The sequence below is a fragment of the Bolinopsis microptera genome, chromosome 2 (assembly GCF_026151205.1).
Source record: "Bolinopsis microptera isolate Bmic1 chromosome 2, MBARI_Bmic_1.0, whole genome shotgun sequence".
Taxonomy (NCBI): domain Eukaryota; kingdom Metazoa; phylum Ctenophora; class Tentaculata; order Lobata; family Bolinopsidae; genus Bolinopsis; species Bolinopsis microptera.
Genome location: NC_087073.1, coordinates 4,105,156 through 4,127,363, shown reverse-complemented (window position 1 = coordinate 4,127,363; position 22,208 = coordinate 4,105,156). Strand labels below are relative to the sequence as shown.

General features: G+C 36.5%; 4 protein-coding genes across 9 annotated transcripts in view; all 4 read left to right on the top strand.

The window, feature by feature from the left end:
* The first annotated feature begins 1,358 nt into the window (after positions 1–1,358).
* On the top strand, positions 1,359–3,339 carry LOC134811511 (solute carrier family 35 member B1-like). Its single transcript, XM_063818359.1, has 6 exons — positions 1,359–1,423; positions 1,621–1,761; positions 1,934–2,122; positions 2,275–2,421; positions 2,701–2,789; positions 2,962–3,339. The coding sequence occupies exons 1-6, from the start codon at positions 1,381–1,383 to the stop codon at positions 3,289–3,291; spliced, it is 939 nt and encodes a 312-aa protein (XP_063674429.1). The 5' UTR covers positions 1,359–1,380; the 3' UTR covers positions 3,292–3,339.
* A 4,379-nt stretch (positions 3,340–7,718) lies between these two features.
* The window catches only part of LOC134811711 (phosphatidylinositol 4-phosphate 5-kinase type-1 alpha-like), a 102,103-nt gene continuing 87,613 nt past the window's right edge, over positions 7,719–22,208 (top strand). For 4 of the 6 annotated variants that reach the window (XM_063818740.1, XM_063818738.1, XM_063818739.1 and 1 more), the window contains exon 1: positions 7,725–7,739. The gene's annotated coding sequence lies outside the window, so the exon portion shown is untranslated. Of the gene's footprint in view, positions 7,740–22,208 lie in introns of all 6 variants that reach the window. The other 2 variants (XM_063818742.1, XM_063818741.1) reach the window with 1 other exon arrangement.
* On the top strand, positions 18,437–20,928 carry LOC134826689 (solute carrier family 35 member B1-like). Its single transcript, XM_063839169.1, has 6 exons — positions 18,437–18,492; positions 18,690–18,830; positions 18,998–19,186; positions 19,334–19,480; positions 19,760–19,848; positions 20,021–20,928. Exons 1-6 carry the CDS (start codon positions 18,450–18,452, stop codon positions 20,348–20,350), a joined length of 939 nt encoding a protein of 312 aa, XP_063695239.1. The 5' UTR covers positions 18,437–18,449; the 3' UTR covers positions 20,351–20,928.
* On the top strand, positions 21,093–22,208 carry LOC134811155 (retinitis pigmentosa 9 protein homolog). The gene is made up of 3 exons (XM_063817893.1): positions 21,093–21,273; positions 21,499–21,705; positions 21,930–22,208. The coding sequence occupies exons 1-3, from the start codon at positions 21,094–21,096 to the stop codon at positions 22,206–22,208; spliced, it is 666 nt and encodes a 221-aa protein (XP_063673963.1). The 5' UTR covers position 21,093.

The following is a 22,208-nucleotide window of genomic DNA, read 5'->3' as shown; positions in this document are numbered from 1 at the left end:
ACACAAGTACTACTTGTGCAAAGATTGCCGATTTTGTGAGGCAAATTGCCTCAAGATCTTTTTTTCCAAGCTTCAGGATCCAATATACATGTTATTGGATGCTATCTTCTCGTCAATCGTCATACGACCAGACCATTGTAGCTTGTTCAAACACATTTACTTCAAGGGTAATATTCAACCGCTTGTGTACATCACCATTTGACACGTAATTTAATCTTTGGGATTCTTCTCGAGCACTTAAATGCACAAGCTTTTACTACTTCGCTCGCCCAAACATTATCACGTGACTTTGGTTTTTATTGTTTTGCAGCCGAACAATACGGTTTTACATAAACCCTAATCAGCATCCAAAAATACACCTAATTAATCTTTTGACAAGCTCCCTCCTGTTCTGTTCTTCACCATATACTAGCATACACTTGCAATTAAGTCTCGGGCTTCAGTCATTAATGGGTCTTTATACTGACAAAGTCATTGTCAAAGAATGTCACCCCTTCACAACATCATCCCTAGCTGAAGACGATTTACACATGTATTTTGAAAGCTCCTGCTAAAACAACTTTTCGTATCACTTATATGTTTTAAACAAATCCCCCTCCAGCTGACAAGAATTAGAATGTACATAAGTTATTTAGAACTCCTTCCCAGGAGCTATTTAAGATTACTTTGATTTGTGTCCAGTCAAACAGTTGTGATTTGAGTTTGCATGAAAATAAAGTCACATAGTAAACGCTGTAATCTCAAATTATAGTCATTCATTACTTAAATTTATCATTATTTGTTTTCACCATTATATAAATCTTAAATTAAGTTGTTATGGAGGATGGAGAACACCCCAGCCCAAACGGCTCTCTCTTTTGCAATTGAATCAGATAATTTATTCATTGATAGATTGGGGAGACCTAGAATGAACTTGTTATCGGTTTTAAGAAGTGATTTAAGTAGTAGAAATTTGCAAATGGATAACTTGCATGAATTGAACGAAATTAGAGATATAGCTGCATGCAACAGATGTTGGGAAAATCTTTTTTAAGGGTACAGTTTACCGCATTAAGGTATTTTTAAGAATCATTTTTGTCGGTAAGATCCTGTTTTATAATAATAATAATAATATAATTAAGAGTTTTTAAAGTCACATAGTAAACGCTGTAATCTCAAATTATAGTCATTCATTACTTAAATGTATCATTATTTGTTTTCACCGTTATATAAATCTTAAATTAAGTTGTTTATATAATTAAGAGTTTTTAGCATTACTCTTATTTAAGATATAGAGGTGGTGTTTTGGGTTAAGCTTCATAAACCAAGTTATAATACTTGTATTATAAAGTTAACTGTTGTTCTGATAACACCATTCTCTCAGATTTAGAGTTTTATATCATGAAATTGGGACACAATGCCAAGTTACTACTATGTTTTATAGGTAAGATGGTGATACATTTAATTCAATCGACCATTACTTATGTTAAAATATGTTCAGTAAATCAGTATCTGTGTCCATGTTAAGATTCCATCTATCTAACCAATTGAGCGCTTTAATGGCTCACTCAAACAGATGACATTACTTCATAACAAAAATTCCCTGAAATTAGATAGTTCAGTTTAAAACTTACTTTTCAGGAATATTCTGTTGCTACTTCTACTACGGCATAGTCCAAGAGAAAATAACAAGAGGAACATATGGGGCTGAAAATGAGAGATATTTCTACACCATGTTTCTTGTGTTTTGCCAGTGCATCATCAATGCTATGTTCGCCAAAGGTATGGTACTACTTAATCATGTCTAAAATACCATGTGACTATTATAATTGGCTATTATTTTAGAAGCCAAATAGTGATCATGTAACTGAAAGTGATCTTAAATTTTTTCCTACTATAACTAGATCATTAACACTTCATTTCATTGTGTCTGTAAATACACATTTAATTACAGGAATACTTCTGGTGACAGACTCGCCTCCGGACAAGACACCAGCATACCTGAGTTTTATCTGCGGAGTTACTTACGTTGGAGCCATGTTGGCTTCCAATGCCTCCCTTAAATGGGTCAACTATCCTACTCAAGTGTTGGGAAAGAGTTGTAAACCCATTCCCGTGATGCTGCTTGGAGTGATATTAGCGGGTACGTTAAAACAAAGCAGATGTCTGGTTTTATGGTGTAAAATTTGAACAAGAGAAGCTTTGCTCCTTGTATCACAATTGTGAGTTAATTGAAAATAACATGACATTAATGTTAAGTGACGATAACTTTGGTTTATTTTCAAATTAACTCAGGAAAAAGGTATAATATTGTCAAGTACCTGTCGGTGATGTTGATAGTAGTTGGAGTTGCTCTGTTCATGTATAAAGACGGTAAATCTGACGGCTCTGGATTTACGATTGGTTCTGGTGAAATGTTACTTCTCACATCCTTGACACTTGGTGGGTACACGACAAATATAACTAACTTCTTATCGTATCAGTTAGCTTTTTGATTTATGTGATTGACTTAACATTTTGATCAAATCAGTATAATCTGCACAGATTGCCGTCGTTATACTTATAATTAAACCAATTTGATTAAAATGTTAAATACTTTGACCATAAAATACTTGGCCAAGCAGTACAGACTTCTCATCGCTGACAATATAGCCTGCTCCTTGCATGGCTATGTTTCCATGTCGTACTCACGGATTTCCACTAATTAATATTCACTTACAGACGGTCTAACTGGTGTGGCTCAAGAGAAAATGAGAGGACACGGAATGAAAGCTCACTACATGATTTTAATGATGAACCTGTCAGCGTTGGTAAGATATTTCAAACTTTATATAAATCCTAGCTGTGAGTGTTATCTCTGAACATTGGTTGATTAATTGCTGTCACGTGTCCATAGATTAACTTCCCGTGGCTTCTTAAGTTTATAAATTACAGAGATGTATATTGTATAATCAATTATGAAGTTATGACAATATATTTCAGGTTGTCATGACGATATCTCTGTTGGCCACTGGAGAGATCTGGGAAGCCCTCACATTCTGCACAAAACACCCCGAAGTCGTTCCCGAAATCATCACTTTCGGATTTGCCAGTGCTCTCGGTCAAAACTTCATCTTCATCACCGTGTCTGAGTTCGGGTCCCTGATGTGCTCCATCATGACCACTACCCGGAAGTTCTTTACAATCCTGGGATCTGTCGTTTTGTTCGGTAATGCACTGGCCACCCGTCAGTGGATAGGAACTGCTGTTGTCTTTGCGGGACTAGTCCTGAACGATAGGTTTGGTAAAACTGTCAAGGTTGAGAAACTCTGAAACATTTAATTTAGGTGTTAAATGGGTTTAAATTTTCTGTCTCCACAGGACTGATATAACTTCAATGAAACAAGAAATTTTCAATGAAACAAGAAATTTAATTTTAGCACATTTTTACAGAATAAAAAGATGTAAAACAATTCATAAATATAATGCCCATTTGGTGTATGACTTTTTGTCCTGACTGCTAGTTTGGTTTATGAAGGACAGGTAACTAACGGGGCAAGGAATGCGCGTGCCTGGAAGCTTTTGCACACACCGAAACGCTAGTTCAGTTAAGTTTTTAGAGACAAGGCTCAGATTAGGACTAGAAGAAAAATTGTTAGCAGACATTAGAGGTTCTGTTTATAATTGTTACTATAGGTTGCAGTCTTGTTGTGACAAAAAGTCTACACTAAAACATGATTTAGTTTATATTTAGGATATAAAATGCAGCTTCAAGGTGGATATTGGAGAGCTGGTGAAAGATTATGGCCTTTGTATCAATTGTTATAATAAGCTATAAATATCTTAAACTATACAGTGCTAATTAAAAATTTCTTTAACCTTCATTCTCAAATTAGATTTTTAAAATTCAAAAATAAATATACAACGATTTTATTAAAACTTTCTCACACATACTTTACTCACAGGACAAGACTTGGAAAACAGTGGCCTAGCGTAATTTTAATTGAGATGTGTGTGGCCAGCCAGTTATGTTTGGACAATAACATTTGTGCAGTCAAAATCTTTGACGGTCCAATCAAGCAGGGCGTGATTATGTTGATTAGCTAATAGCGCACGTTTTAACTTACCTCGCAAGCACATTACACTAGTAGTAAAGTCAGTCATTCTGAACTTTGGGGTTAAAATGTTAAAAATTTTGGTTGATCTAGTGTTGTGATTGTCAGGTGGGTCTGCCTGACAGATTAGAAGACAGGGTTTCCTTGAGGAACATGTGTAACCCTCATGTAGGGATATTGGAGCACGGAATTTCATTATCTTGTAGAGCTCGAGGTAACTGTGGTATGTATAGAGATTTTGTATAGAATTAGATAGAATATTATTATGCTTAAATATCGGTTTGGTGTGCTCTTTTATGAAAAATTTTTGGTCAAGTTTCTGGTGTCCTATGGGCCTAGTACGTGCACAAGTCTTGAACTTATCAACTCTCGTTTTTTCATAAAGAATTGCAACCAGTTAGCTGTATTTTACTTTTAAATTCCCTTAAATTTCATCTTAACATTAACAATAGTTTTTGCTGACAGTTTCTGATAATCATATTTTATCTATTCATAACGTTATTTGATTATTAATTATATTGAAGTTAGTTTAATAAAATTTAAGTTAGTTTCAGATGTCTTTTGTTGTACCTTTTAGCTCAATCGGTCTGTTTTAGGGATTTAATATTTAACTATTCAAAATTTCACCTTGGACCCCCTAGACTTTTTAGTTATATTCTCGACGGGATTCAAAATATTTATTTATAGTTGATGTTAATACATTTATTTGTCAAGAACATGCTACATAACAGACTACGTAAAATGATGGTTTGGGTAACCGATATGGTAAGTATTTGTGGATGTTAGTATACGTATGACCAACTATATATATCCCTCTAATTACATTTTCGATGTTAAAACAGTGTGATACTGATAGTGTGAACTCGCTTTGTTCCAAATACACTTCAATATAATTCTTAGTGCCCCTCACTGATGATTTTAATTTTCATGTTGTATCCCTTACATTTCCTCACAGTAACATCCCAACCGAGGTTGGCTACAACGTTTTTTCAAGTCAAGTTCTTAGATATGGTAATGTTTGCACTAGATTGGATATCTTTACCTCCCATCTTCACAAAATATTCAAAATTCTAATTGATAGAGGATATAGCCGTGATAGACTGATTAAAGGCATTAAACGTTGTCTGAGGAAATATGATAACGTTTTCAGGAAGTTCGGTATTCTAGATGACCGTAACATTATTAAAGAACTCCCCTGATATCTTTTGATTTATTGAAACACGGGTACTAACTCTGCTAAACTGAACAAATTCTGAAACTTAGGTGAATAAGTGTACAACGTGCTAAACCGAAGTTCAGACTGACCAGTGAAAATGGGCGAGCGTACCAAGTGTCATTTTAATTAGAAGTTTTAGTCAGTGATTTATTATTGAAGCTTGTAATTACAATATCTAATGCTCCTATAAATACTTTAATTAATTGTTTGTCCCGTTATTCTTTTTCCTTCCTCTTTTCCTTGTCATCCCCTTTAGTTTTAAGATTCTTGCTATAAATGGCTACAGCTAACACTATTAATGCTAAGTACCAAACAACAAGTGGGAGGTGGATCGTTGGTACCATTAAATCGATTTAACACCGCAATTCCAGTCGCAAGCCTGGGACCACTACTAGCATAGTCACAACATCTACAAAGCTGCCATATAGCCTGACTGACAATTTTCTCGACTGACTGACAATGTTTCTTCTTTTTCCCCATTTACAATACAAAGATTAGTACATTTTAGCTTATGATTAATATTATATTTTTACCTATAGTTTACTTAGATTACATATTACGTTATATAGTTATACTTGATACTTGATAGGCAATATTGACTGGGAGGTGGCTAGCAGTTTTGTTGGGAGTCCAATCGACGGACTGGGGAGGGGAGGGGGTGGGGGACTTGGGGTCAGCCCAGTTAGTAGTGCATCACGCTACAAAAAATTTTTCACAGAGATCATGCGTGCGCTTTCATTCGAACGTTTGAGTGAATAAAGAGCTTTATACTGCAATAAGATATTTCCGAACACTATTACTAAGATCACTATTTCTATTTTTAAACACCAGGCACCAGATGTTCACTTACTGCATGGGCCGGGCCGCGCTCAGCCTGTAATTCCGCCGAATCTATATTCGGGCTGAGTGAATTACGACCTCCATCACCCTGAAAAAAGCGCGGATGCTCATTGGATGTTAAAGCGCACGTGACCAGCATTCACGTGATCGTTTAGAACCAGTCACAGCCGCACACGAAATCACGTGCACTTCAACTACCAGAATAAAACAAATATTCAGAATAAAACAAATTACAAATACCAATTGGAAAGAAGTGACGTATACACTACAAGAGCTGCGCACTGAGTTAGATTGTAAAATCTGATTATTTGATTGTAAAATCGCATAAACGCGCTTACTTGCGCGTTTGAGAGGGTTCAAATTCGTCAGGCTATGTTTATGAACATAATAGCCTGAGGTCCCCAGGTAAGATGTTCACATACAACATAGCCATGATAGCCGCCTCTGAATATTGAGATCCACTGCTAAATTACCTAACTATATAGCAAATATCTTATGAGGGGATAAAGAGCGAAAGAGGGAGAGTACTGAGACATTTTTATATCACATTTGGGTCACAAAATGATTAATCAAACTACTTAACACCGACCGATTTTAAACACTTTATTCATTTGGCTTCGTCAAAGTTTTGTCGGCACTTTGTAGCGTGCTGCGTTACTGTGCCGCGCCGCGCACTCAATGAGGCTTCTCACGGCGAGATGCGCTATTGACCATTTAATTGTTAATGATCTGGCCCGGCGCGCGCTACTTCGTAGCACTTGCCATCGGGCTACTTCGAAGAAATTTAGACGAGTTATATCCGTTACTTTCTTCGAAGTAGCGCGCGCCGCTTTCTTCTCAAAATGGCCCGATGGCAAGTGCTACGAAGTAGCGCGCGCCGGGCCTGATCATTAACAATGGTCAAGGCACTATAGTAAAACAAAATTTTAAGTAAAACAAAATTTAAATTTTATTGCCATTACAATGAATAATAATATCAAAATAAATATAAGTAGACATCCGATAATAAACTTGTTACATCCAGTACAACAATAAAGAAAGCTAGCATGTTCATTGTTGATAGTTTTTCTAACGAGCATACTTAGGCTGTATGGAAATAGCTTTAATGTTTAATTCTACGTCATATTAAAAACATTACATCATTTTTGCTAGATACAAAAATAAATTTTAAAATAAATAACTCTTTTGCTGCTAAGGCGCGGCACCGCGCTGGGTCCACATGTTATACAGCGTGTAGCAACACAGCGCTGAAAATATAAAATGATTGAGCTATAACATATAAGCGGTGCGCCGCGCCTAAACCTAAAACCATAAACTTTAAATTGTAAATATTGTCTTGTATCACGTTGCGACCCCCACGGTCGTTTCACTATGTAGCGTCTTCGACGCTACAGGGGGAGCCGCGCACTTCGTGCGCGGCGGGTCATACAACGTATGACAAATATTGTCAAGATATTTAAACGAGTTTTGCGAAATAATATGACATGCTGACTTCGTAGGATATTACAATTATACCCGTGCCAGTTCCAAATGTGAGTCAGCGCTTAAACCAAAAGCATTTTAATAGAGTTTTAATACTTTCAGCGCTGCTATATAACAAATAATTTGAGTTCAGGGATAGCATGTACTAGTACCCCCAAAGGGGAGACGTGAGTTATTTGTTGCTTGATTTGTTTGCTGTGCTGTCTCTATTAGCTGTGTGTTGCTTGGCTGTGCGATGTCAGGTACAGGTATAAAAACACCATCTACCGGAAATAGACGAGGCTCTGTGACAGGAACAGGGCCAACCGCTAAAAAAGAGCATCATAATGTTGATAAATGCCCATGCAGCCAATCAAATGCTGGAAGCTTCAAGCTAATATGCACAGGATGCAAACAGAACTGGCATGCAGATTGTCTGGGACTAAAGGGTATCACGAAGCCGTCAATAATGAAGCTGGAAAAGTGGTTATGTCCATTTTGCTACGTTGCACCCGTACCAACCACCATCAAAGATATCTCATACGACAACTTCTGCTACAAATGTCGGAACACCCTGAGTCTACAACAGTCCAATAGTGATTATGAGGTGCACTCTGCCTGTCAGAATCTCAAGGACATAGAAACCTTGACGAAATCACTATCAACAATTGATGTTGATAAAATGAAAGAGTCGATCCAGGTGATCCAAAACCTCGACCTTCACATGCAACACCTGCTAACCAATGAACATGGTTTGAAAGACCATCAAAACCGAGTCAAAAACATAGAAGACCATTGTAAAGGAGAACTAAGTGAAGATGTAAGTGGTGTCAAAAAGGCTATTAAAGACCTTCAGAAACAAATCACAGATCTTTCCACCAAAGGTCTTGTCTCATCTACTGCTCCCAAGCTTGACACTGAGAAATTGATACATGATATCATAGACCAGCTTGATGAACATACTCGGCAGGAACCGCATATTTCTCTTGAACTGAAGGGAATCAAGCAGTCTCTAGACCAACTATCTTCCCAACAGACGACAATTCCTCATGATCAGCCATCATCTGGTTCTGCATTAAATGATAAGCACCTTCTATCAAAGACCACCTTTAAACCACTTTTAATTTATTGACCTATTATACTTAGTGGTAGTTTTATAGACCACATTTAATTTATTAACTTATCATACTTAGTATTTTTTTTTGGTGACTGTATCACCCAGTTTTAACATTTGATAATTGTACAGTTTATTGACGACACATTGACTGAATGTTATTTTATATTCTAATTTATATTCTAGATATTTTATTTATTTTACAACAGACGACAACTTCCTGTTTTTTCTTCTATATTAGTTACTCATATCTCTTGTACAGACTTTTTTACAAGGACATTGACAAATGATACTCACATTAGGCATTCATTATTGCATCTAAATTATTTCACTTGCATTAGGCTTAGAAATTTATTCTCTGGTCAACAGATTTCAAATGTTTAATTAATTTGTAGTATGACAGTAAGGTATATAAGAAGTTATTTAATTTTGCTTGGGCTATTATATTGACTAGGTATTGAGGTTTAATGATGATATGGAATTTGAATTCTATATAAATTTACACTATGTGGTTGGGGCATTTTGCATAGTAAATATGGTTACTACTCATATATATCATATTATTTGATTGGTATTCGATTTCTGATTATTTCTCTAGGAATATGATTATTATATCTCAATTTGGCTTTAGGTAGGGTGCCCCGCTAAAAGAACTGGATTCTTCCAGGAAGCATCCCGTGCACAGAGCTTGGTCTACATATATATTAAATTATTAACCATTCATTCTGTATGTGCACGAAAATTTATTTCAATCAAAACATGAGGAAAAACCTGTGGTAGACACCGTGGAAGAATTCATCGACAGTGATGCTGAATCAGACCTTCTCCAATACTGCGAATCTCTTCAGTTCAGTCAGGAGAATGGGCATTCAGTATGTTCTTTTGGAGAGAGGTACAAGTATAGCGGATCCAGAGATGAGAATAAGAAAACCGTGGAGATCCCTGATAAAATTGCTACACTTGTCCTGAAAATCAATGAGGAGTTCTGTGCAGAAGGAAACCCTGTAATGAACAGCGTGTTGATCAACCGCTATGAAGAAGGCGAGGGTTATCTGCCTGAACATTCAGACAATGAACCGGTGATACATCCAGAGTCTAGCATATTGACTCTTTCCATTGGAGGTGAATGCAAAGTCCTCTTCACTGAAATGAACAACCCAGTTCACACGCACAAGTGTACTCCAAGATCAGTTTACAGGATGACCAGAAGGAGTCAGGCTCACTACAAGCACTCTATCCAGAAGGGGTCAGTCACTGGTGCAGTACGATATAGTTTCACCTTCAGATCAATAGATGGAAAGAATCGTGCCAGTACTTGTATCTTCTCTGATTCAAATGGAGCAGGTATGAAATTTGGAGAGGATCACAAAAGGAGCTTTGGTAAGTGGCTGCCTGGTCGGAATGTTTGGACTCCTACAATAGATGACATTAACCCATATCTTGCATGTGGATACAAGAACATTGTTATTATGTGTGGTATAAATGATGTTAGAAGACCATCTGTTAAATCTCAGCGTGAAATTTTTGCTATATTTAGTCATCTAGAATTCAAGATTGAGCAAATTCAAGAGGCCAATCCAACTGCCCAAGTATTTCTTTGTCCTCTTTTACCAACTCGAAATGCTGATTTAAATAGGAAAGTTCTTTACTTTATAGAACTTATTCGTCGTGAGCTACTCCCCAAAAACTTTGGTGTCCAGTTCGTTGATGGCTTTGATGACTTCCTTGACAATAACACTGGCTTACTTTGCCTAACCTTGTCCAGGGAGTTTGACAGATATGGCCGAACGGATTACCTGCACCTCAATTGGAAGGGAGTGGCCAAACTTGCTACTTTAATCCGTAATACTGTCCTTGTTAGGATGCATGGAGGGACTGATAGGAGGAAGAGGGGGAGGAGGGACGGTAAGGTAGGTTCAACACTTTATTCTCATGCCGCCGGAGGACAGCCTCATGTTGAAGGCTATCAGCCTCCAACATGAATGTTCTTAAAAAAGAGGTCTGTGCCCACTGTTTAAAAAGTATTTACTTAGGTCAATCTATAATTGAATGCTACCACTGTAATTGTCCCATTCACTCTAGATGTTTTAACACCAGTGACAAACAAAATAAAAAAGTTGACTTGTACTGCAATAATTGTATCCACCTAGCAGTAAACCGTTATAACCCATTTAAGCTTCTGAATGATGACAATGATGACAACACTGATGCAGATGATGTAATACGTAAAATCTCTGAGGTACTTGAAAGCTGTGACTCATATTCTGTAAAAGACATAAACCGCACCTTTGCTAACGAATTACAAGTGCAAAACTCACTAATATTTCAAAATCTTGATGGCAACAAATCAAACTTTGACTCGCTGGCAATTGAAATAGCTAGGTTTACTAACAAATTCTCTGTAATTGGTCTTGCTGAAACGAATGTAGGCCCTGAAATGAAAAACTTGTACGAACTCACAGGCTATGAGAGCTTCTATCAAGATACCTTCGACTCGAAAGTAAAAGGCTCAGGAGTAGCTCTATATGTCCTGAACTCCTTCAATGCTGTCAAAAATAACAACCTTTCACAAGTAACAGAAAATCTAGAAACCCTCTTTGTAACTATAGGTAGTCTAGGAAATTCTACTTCTATAGGAGTAATATACCGCCCTCCAAGTGGCAATGCTGAGCAAGCTCTCCAAGAACTGTCGTCAATACTTGATAAAGCACCAAAACATACACACATTGCAGGTGATTTTAACATTAATCTCCATAGTAACCACAGTAGCATTATTGCACAGTATGAAGATGTCCTATTTAGTAGAGGCTTCTTTCCATTGATATCATTAGCAACTCATGAAAAGCCTGGATGTAATGCCTCGTGCATCGACAACATCATTACAAATGACCTAGACTCTGTTACTGCCTCTGGAGTCATAACTGATCACATATCTCATCACCTCCCTATATTTACAATATTTGACTGGGAAATTAGCAAGACCAAAAATATTCACAAGCACACTCAATATTATGACTATTGTAAATCAAACACTGATAAATTTGCTGAAGTCTTGGGTAACAAACTAGACAATGAACCAATTATAGATTTTACTAACTTTCATGATATCTTTAAAAACAGCATTGACGAAACCTGCAAACTAGCTGTACCCAAAACCACTAAGCGCACTATCCAGAACAACCCATGGATTACTGGCGGGATTATAGCCTCAGTAAACCACTGCCATGGGCTGTATGATGACTGGGCGAAAGTCAGGAAAGTTAAGTGTAAACAAGGCGAAACTGACACAAAAGGGGGCACATGCCTGTGTTCTATCTGCTGTAATAAAAGAAACCGTTATGATGACTACAAAGAATATAGAAAGGCTCTAAAAAAGGTTCGTAAAAAAGCTGTATCTGAATATTATTCTGACAAGTTTCTTGAAACTCAGGGAAATTCCAAGAAAACCTGGGAACTGATAAATAAAATTCGTGGCAAACAGAAACGTGATATCAGACCTATATTTACCATAGACAATGAAAAGATAACTGATCGCAGAGTTATAGCTAATGAATTCAATAAGTATTTTGTATCCCTAGCATCTAACCTTAATGCAGCCTACACAGAACTAGGAGAGATACAAATAAATCAGCTTCCAAGTTTCTGTGACTTCTTACCTAAATCGAATACAGCTAATATATATCTACATGACTGCTCACCTGAGGAGGTGGCTAAGATCATATCGGAACTTAAGAATGGCAAGGCTAGCGACATACCAGTACATATAGTAAAGGCAGTATCAGGCAAAATTAGCCCACTACTATCGGTATTGTACAACGAATGTATGCAACAGGGACTTTTTCCAGACGACCTAAAAGTAGGTAAAATAAGTCCAATATATAAGAAAGAAAATGCTGAGCTTCTTGAAAATTACAGGCCTATCTCAACCTTAGCAATATTCGGTAAAATACTTGAAAAAATCATATTCTCCAGGCTTTACAGTTTCTTTCAGTCGCAAGGATTATTATATGAAAATCAATATGGCTTTAGAAAAAATCACTCGACAAGCCATGCACTCAACTTCTCTGTCGACTACATTGAAAAATCTTTAAGAGATAAAAATCACGTACTAGGCATCTTCATTGATTTAAGTAAAGCTTTTGACACAATCTGTCATGATAAACTGCTTAAAAAACTGAATGATTATGGAATTCGGGGGACTGCAAATAAATTGATAGCCAGTTACCTTTCTAATAGACAGCAATATGTTTCAGTACTTGGAGAAGAATCCGAAAAACTGTCTGTAATATTTGGTGTTCCTCAGGGGTCAGTATTAGGTCCCTTGCTTTTCATTATCTACATCAATGAAATATACAGAGTATCAGACCTAGGTAAGTTTATACTTTTTGCCGATGACACCAACATATTTGTTGTAGATAAATGTATAAAAACACTTTACTGCAAAGCTAATAAAATTCTTAAACTTGTTCATCAGTATATGAAGAGTAACTTGCTGCATATCAACATAAAGAAATGTTGTTATATCCACTTTAAGCCGAACTGTAGAAATGAACCAGATTCAAACACCAATGAATTAGAACTGACACTAAATAATATAGTAATTAAAAAGGTGGAGGAAACTAAGTTTCTTGGAGTCATTATTGACCAAAAACTGAACTGGGATGCTCACTTAAGAGCGTTAAACCGTAAATTGAAATGTGAGATAGGTAGACTATGTGGAATTAGACGCTGTGTACCTAAAAAACTATATAAGGACCTGTACCACACCCTTTTTGAATCACACCTATGTTATGGAATATCTGTTTGGGGAGGTGTATCAAATAATAAACTAGAAGCCATATTTAAAACACAAAAGAAATGCATAAGAATTCTCTTTGGTGATAATGATGCATACTTCAATAAGTTCAAAACATGTGCCAGAGTAAGGCCTATCACTAGGGATAAGACCGGTAAAGTTATCAAGCAGATGTTAGGCAAAGATTTCTTTGAACTAGAACACAGTAAACCAATCTGTAACGAGTATAACTTCCTGACTGTCCACAATCTTCATAAGTTGCACTGTTTACTGGAAATGTTTAAAATTAATAAGTTCCAATCACCAGTCTCAATGTTCTCTTTATTCAACAGGTCACCAAGACGAGACAACTACTTCATCCCACCCACTCCATCCTCACTATTCATCTATCAATCAACTAGTATTTGGAATCACTGCCGTAAGTCAACAAGTGAAATAGACTTCTCCACTCCCATCAGTATATTCAAGAATAATCTTAAGAAATCTTTGTTAGAACTACAATCTAAATATGACCGACAGCTTTGGTGCAGTTACAACTTTGATGCAAATGAATTATCATTGAAATAGGTTGATTTAGTAAACATAATCATATGAGTAAACCACGGTGTTATTGCAAAAAACCATGACAAGGGTATCAGACCTATATTAATCTAAGAGACGACAAAAAACGAATCATCATACAACAAATTTTAAAATCCTGCGGCACAGGATCCTGTTGTTTTCCTACTCTACCTCTCCCAAACCCCTCTCTCCTTCTCCTCTCTTCAGGTTTATTCTTCAATTTTTTTAAAAATTAGATAGCAGATATATTTTCTTTTAAATGAAGTAATGGCATTATACATTGTTTGTTATCGTATGTATGTTGTGTATAGTGTTTGCTGACTGGGTATATGCTATATATTTTGAGGCTCACGACGTCTCGTCCCATGGGTGGAGTTGTAGGCTGAGTATGTGTTCAAATCTCCTTACTTCGTATGGTGAAACACTGAAAGGTTTGCCTTAGCCTTTGGGTCGAGTGTTTGCCCACCGGGGATCCAAATATATGATTATCATGGACATTACTTTGACACATAAACTAATCAAACGACTTTAATGATTCCAGAAAATTTTACTAACTGCATTTAGCTAGTTTATAGTAAATACACACGATCGCAGAATAGAGGAGCACAATTGGGTTCCTTGTTCTGCGACTGTGTTTCCTCGGTGGGCCGACAGGTTTTTGTTGTGTAGTAGTGCTGGGGAAAAAAACGCTTTAACTATCAATGAGTCAATGAGAGTACAAATTTTTAAATTCTTGACCTTAGTGCCACAGTTTCTGTGGTAAAAACAAATTTATAGTTAAACGTGATATATTGTAGAAGGGCATGATTTACTCACATCACTAAGCATCTGGATGGATAATTAGCACACAAAGATAAACTGACCTTTAAACATGACCACCAGCTATACCACGTAACCATAGCTCCGAAATAAATAAATTGCTCTACATAGAAACATCTGGCCTGATCCCATCACATTGTGGTCCCCAGGGGTTCGGTAAAGCCCTTACAGGCAACTGGGTCCTTTTACCAGCCACAATAAAATTGATCATGCCAGTACTGTCATAAACTGTAACCAACTATTTAAAAATTAGATATCTTTTGCTAAATTTTAAATTTTAAGTCATAGAGCAATCTTCTCAATTTTAAAATTTTTAAGAATTATATTTTACCCTAACTATGATGTGGTGGCATTTCATACTTAACTAAATTTCAACTTTGAAAGTAAATAGATTATTAGTGACAACAAAATTATAGTTTAAGACATCCATTCTGCATTGTGTTTCCAATATTAGAATTTATGATATGTATTGATTGAATAATTGGTAATAAATTTAACTTTTGTTTTATTAACTTTTGTTTTATTATTTGGCAAAAGGAGCCAGTTGCCTGCAAGAGCTTTACTAGCACCCGATTTACCACTTTTGGAGCACAAACTCAAACCTAAAACCGGCCAAGCACAAAAGTATGTTATCGCCACGATTGGGTGGATTGATTCCCAAAATATTTATCAGCACGCGGCACTAATAATATGAAGTTCATTATCGAATTTTAGATATGCCATCGATCGTTTAACACATATATAAAAGGTTATTAAAGAATAATTAATGTTTGGTTGTTGGTATATATCGATATTAATCAATTATTTAAAATAGTATTTGTGTTTGTTATTATTAACTATTGAGTTACGTTCGATTTAAATATTAAAACACTACTACAATACATTTCACAAAACAAAACGACGGGGACACAGAAAGGAGAAGGACAACACATCACACGGACGGAAACTGCTGCTGTTGATGAGTATCTGATTATATTAATTATGGATCTCTTGTTCATTAAAATAGGTGTGATCATACTTCTAGAGTATATTGGGCTGGCACAGTTGCTGCAAGGTTAACATTGGGGTCCAAAACCGGGAGTGTGATACAACTTATTTTCGCGTTACGTAGTAAGAGATACAAAATATAAAATATAAGATATAAATGACTGCAAGTTTACGGATATAGCGCGGCGCCATTTCATTATTCTGGCGCGGTAAATCACGCTGGGTAATGAAATGATAAAGTTATACAATGTTTAAGTTTTGCGCGCTATACCTTGATTGACAATGTCAATCCGTCCAGATCGTTGCTCTGCGAAGCAGAGCAACGATCGACGACGACGACGACGACGACGATGACGCGCATCGAAGATGCGAAGCAAGAATGCTAGTTCGCGCGGCGCGTCGAAGCGGCGAAGTCCTCCAACACTATACCAAAAATTCAGTCCCATATCTCTTCATTAAGCCGTTCGAAAAACAAGTGCGAATATAATAATTTAATATAAAATCAAAATGCACGGTCTACCTCGAATAAAAGTGTTTTTCGTGATTTTCTTTTTAGTTTTACTTATTTTTACATGGCACGCCAGTCACTAGCGCTTTGCACGGCGCTTTTTTCAAGCTTCATGAACGTCGCGTAACAGGAAGAAAAATACGTGAGAGGAGCAAACAAGGAACTATCAAGCTAGGTAATGTCAAAGCACAATCCCAAACTTTTCAATTGTTAATGAAATGCAGACCCAGCCGCTTGCCTCTTTAGTAAAACAAAGTATTTTTAGTAAAACAAAGTATTTTATTTATTAGCAGTGCAATCGATTCATATGATATAATTATAAGAATATAATAGTATGTCACACCTATTTAACTGTTACGTTCGAGTAGTCGTGCCATGGCTAAATTTAACTAGGACCAGTGGTGTCGATTAACATTTTAAAAGGTGATTCTAAGTGACACAAATGGAAAATTTTAAGAAAAGACGGATCAAAACACAGATCCAAGGACAAGGAGACCCCACTGCAGGACCATACATGCTATTGGCTTGTGCATGGCCCAAAAGGTTCCAGTTGTCCAGGAAACTGTACGTAGCTGGTCAACTAGTTTTGAATTCAGACTAGGCTTGATGAGTTCTGGGGTTTCTAGAGTAGGATTTGATGGTGCCAGGTTTGTTCAGGCGGACATGGAAATTATGCGAGGAATATATAGGTATATAAAAATCATATCAATATAAAAATAGATCCAAAAATAGATCCAAAGATTCACACGGCAGTCAGGGAACTTCCAGACAGGATGCTTTTGAAACAGGTATAATTAGCGCTTTTGTAATTAGTTGTATGCAAGGGATGGGATGCTGATTGACTAAGCTGGTTCAATGCCCCAGCTATTTAGGGGGAGCCACTCAATTTCACGCCCAGGTGTTGTCAATTGCTGGGTTTCAAGTAAGAGCTTTTTGATACGGCTCTTGATAATTGAGATGGGGGAAGAAAGGTCGGAAAATTTACTAGAGCCAGGGACCATGACATTGTTTTCTGGTGGAGATCAAAAGGAAGCAGCGTGCGCTACTTCGAAGAAATTTAGACGAGTATAATTTGCAAATCCCAAACTGTATGCATTGCAATTTTTGTAGGTTTATAACCTACAAAAACGCGTGGCGGACTCGTCGACGGTCTTGGAACAAATATTTTACCAGTATCACCCGTCAAGGACGTTGTCGCCTCGTACGCTGCGCACATTCATGTGCAATTAGGAAACACTTTATTGTCGTTTATAAGCATTGATAACAAGCATTGAATATGTTACACAATGGACCATCGCGTATTTTGCCAAAAATTTTTAAATCGAGCGCTATCGATCGTACAATTTTTATGAAAATATTCACACAACGGTTGTTATATGTTTCATAGTATAGTACCTGGTACTCAGGGGTCGCTCACATATTACGTAATCAGCCGAGGGGAGGAAGGTTTCCAAATGATAACGATAGTGTAATTTTGACACAATAGCTTTGTGTAAAACTGATTACGGAGGGGAAGGGGGGTTAAAAATTGTCCAAAAACTGATTACGTATTATGTGAACGACCCCTAATAGCTTGATTTTGGAGTCGCTTGTACCTAACAGGAACTCCTTTTTTCGGCGTGTGGTAACCCTGCAATGTGCTTTGTCTGTTTTCTTTTCCTCTGTAGTATATATAAAAGATGTTGTTGACACTGTACTTGACCTCACAAAATCGACAATCTTTGCACAAGTACTACTACAAGATTGCTTCCCAGGAGCTATTTAAGATTACTTTGATTTGTGTCCAGTCAAACAGTTGTGATTTGAGATTGCATGAAAATTAAGTCACATAGTAAACGCTGTTATCTCAAATTATAGTCATTCATTACTTAAATTTATCATTATTTGTTTTCACCATTATATAAATCTTAAATGAAGTTGTTTATATAATTACCAGTTTTTAGCATTACTCTTATTTAAGATATAGAGGTGGTGTTTTGGGTTAAGCTACATAAACCAAGTTATAATACTTGTAATATTATAAAGTTAACTGTTGTTCTGATAACACCATTCTCTCAGATTTAGAGTTTTATATCATGAAATTGGGACACAATGCCAAGTTACTACTATGTTTTATAGGTAAGATGGTGATATATTTAATTCAATCGACCATTACTTATGTTAAAATATGTTCAGTAAATCAGTATCTGTGTCCATGTTAAGATTCCATCTATCTAACCAATTGAGCGCTTTAATGGCTTACTCAAACAGATGACATTACTTCATAACAAAAATTCCCTGAAATTAGATAGTTCAGTTTAAAACTTACTTTTCAGGAATATTCTGTTGCTACTTCTACTACGGCATAGTCCAAGAGAAAATAACAAGAGGGACATATGGGGCTGAAAATGAGAGATATTTCTACACCATGTTTCTTGTGTTTTGCCAGTGCATCATCAATGCTATGTTCGCCAAAGGTGTGGTACTACTTAATCATGTCTAAAATAACATGTGACTATTATAATTGGCCATTATTTCAGAAGCCAAAAAGTGATCATCTAACTAAAAAATGGTCTTAAATTTGTTCCTACTAGATCATTAACACTTCATTTCATTGTGTCTATAAATTCATATTTAATTACAGGAATACTTCTGGTGACAGACTCGCCTCCGGACAAGACACCAGCATACCTGAGTTTTATCTGCGGAGTTACTTACGTTGGAGCCATGTTGGCTTCCAATGCCTCCCTTAAATGGGTCAACTATCCGACTCAAGTGTTGGGAAAGAGTTGTAAACCCATTCCCGTGATGCTGCTTGGAGTGATATTAGCTGGTACGTTTAAACAAAGCAGATGTCTGGTTTTATGATGTAAAATATGAACAGGAGAAGCTCCTTGTATCAGAATTGTGAGTTAATTGAAAATGACATAACATTAATGTTAAGTGACGATAACTTTGGTTTATTTTCAAATTACCTCAGGAAAAAGGTATAATATTGTCAAGTACCTGTCGGTGATGTTGATAGTAGTTGGAGTTGCTCTGTTCATGTATAAAGACGGTAAATCTGACGGTTCTGGATTTACGGTTGGTTCTGGTGAAATGTTACTTCTCACATCCTTGACACTTGGTGGGTACACGACAAATATAACTAACTTCTTATCGTATCAGTTAGCTTTTTGATTTATGTGATTGACTTAACATTTTGATCAAATCAGTATAATCTGCACAGATTGCCGTCGTTATACTTATAATTAAACTGATTTGATTAAAATTTTAAATACTTTGACCATAAAATACTTGGCCAAGCAGTACAGACTTCTCATCGCTGACAATATAGCCTGCTCCTTGCATGGCTATTTTTCCATGTCGTACTCACGAATTTCCACTAATTAATATTCACTTACAGACGGTCTAACTGGTGTGGCTCAAGAGAAAATGAGAGGACACGGAATGAAAGCTCACTACATGATGTTAATGATGAACCTGTCAGCATTGGTAAGATATTTCAAACTTTATATAAATCCTAGCTGTGAGTGTTATCTCTGAACATAGGTTGATTAATTGCTGTCACGTGTCCACAAATTAACTTCCCGTGGCTATTTAAGTTTACAAATAAGAGAGATGTATATTGTATAATCAATTATGAAGTTATGACAATATATTTCAGGTTGTCATGACGATATCTCTGTTGGCCACTGGAGAGATCTGGGAAGCCCTCACATTCTGCACAAAACACCCCGAAGTCGTTCCCGAAATCATCACTTTCGGATTTGCCAGTGCTCTCGGTCAAAACTTCATCTTCATCACCGTGTCTGAGTTCGGGCCCCTGATGTGCTCCATCATGACCACTACCCGGAAGTTCTTCACAATCCTGGGATCTGTCGTTTTGTTTGGTAATGCACTGGCCACCCGTCAGTGGATAGGTACTGCTGTTGTCTTTGCGGGACTAGTCCTGAACGATAGGTTTGGTAAAACTGTCAAGGTTGAGAAACTCTGAAAGATTTAATTTAGGTGTTAAATGGGTTTAAATTTTCTGTCTCCACAGGACTGATATAACTCTCGTTTATTCATAAAAAATTGCAACCAGTTAGCTGTATTTAACTTTTAAATTCCCTTAAATTTCATCTTAACATTAACAATAGTTTTTGCTGACAGTTTCTGATAATCATATTTTATCTATTCATAACGTTATTTGATTATTAATTATATTGAAGTTAGTTTAATAACATTTAAGTTAGTTTCAGATGTCTTTTGTTGTACCTTTTAAGTTTTAGCTCAATCGGTCTGTTTTAGGGATTTAATATTTAACTATTCAAAATTTCACCTTGGACCCCCTAGACTTTTTAGTTATATTCTCAACGGGATTCAAAATATTTATTTAGAGTTGATGTTAATACATTTATTTTTCAAGAACATGCTACATAACCGACTACGTAAAATGATGATTTGGGTAACCGATATAGTAAGTATTTGTGGATGTTAGTATACGTATGACCAACTAAGCTCTTAATTTTTAGTTCATGTTTTTATTTCGCTGATTAATGATCAGAATCGAGTTTTACTGACCACATAAAGTTGGCAATATTCTAGATTAATCAAAGCTTTGGTTATTTTGCACGATTCATTCTATTATGTGAAAGCTCTAAATTTTCGTTCCTGAATTGTTTAATTCATCTTCCTACAGACTCTAAACCATCTAAAATATCCATTGTTTATACAATATCCCACCCTGTAGCAGAAATGTCGAAGGGTTCAGTATCCCCCCAAGCTCGAGATCGCCTGGCTCCAAAACTCCGAGAAAAGAGCAACAAGTTAAAACAACTGGACTTGTTCTACAAAGATCCATTAGAAGATGGTCACGGAGGCAGATCTGAGCAGAAACCTGAGGACTGTGTGCCCGACCTGCCGGAGAACAGCGAGGTGAAGAACGTGTACAAGTTGTTTATAAACATACAAGTGTACAAGTTGTTTATAAACATACAAGTGTACAAGTTGTTTATAAACATACAAGTGTACAAGTTGTTTTAAATACGTCTTTTGATTAATTTTATATTTGTGGCTATGCTGGTACTATTATTTCGAGTAAAATGTTTTCGAGGGAATAAGTTATGGGCACAGAAAATTGATGTTTGTTATTGGTTGCAGGTGCGAGAATTTCTGAAGTCTGCTCCAACAAAAGGGCTGTGGATGCCACTAGGGAAGGAGGTAAAAGTGATGCAATGTTGGCGATGCAAACAGTATGGTCACCGAACAGGAGATAAAGAGTGTACTTTAGCCTCTAAAGGGAACCTTCAGAACGAACAGTTTCGTAAGATGCACGAGGATCCAATGTATCACATGATGCGGCAGAAGGTATGAAATTGCTTTGAGTTAGAGATCCTTCGTTGGTCTACGTGTAATTGCTAGTTTTAGAAGTGTCGTTTAAAATTGTATCGACCGATTTGCCCATCAGTAATGAACGATCAGTATTCTTTGATTCAGCTTGCACATTTATTTTTGAAAATCCAATCAAGCAATAAAAATTGATGTTATAACAATTATCAATTAATAATTAAATAATTAAAATAATTCCTCAGCACGATGACCAGGATGAGGAGGCACACCAAAAAGAGTTGAGGATAGCTCAGATGAAAGCAATGTTGGAGGAAGATACTAGTGGTGGCAGTGATGAAGACTCCGAAAAGAAAAAGAAGAAGAAGAAAAAGAAGAGCAAGAAGAAGAAAAGGAAAAAGTCAGATCAATCCACGGAGGAGAAAGATACAGATCATGGTAAAAAGAGGAGTTCAGAAAAGAAAAATAAAAAGAAGAAAAAAAGGAGACTCCATCCGTCGGACAGTGAGGATTCAAAAGATTGA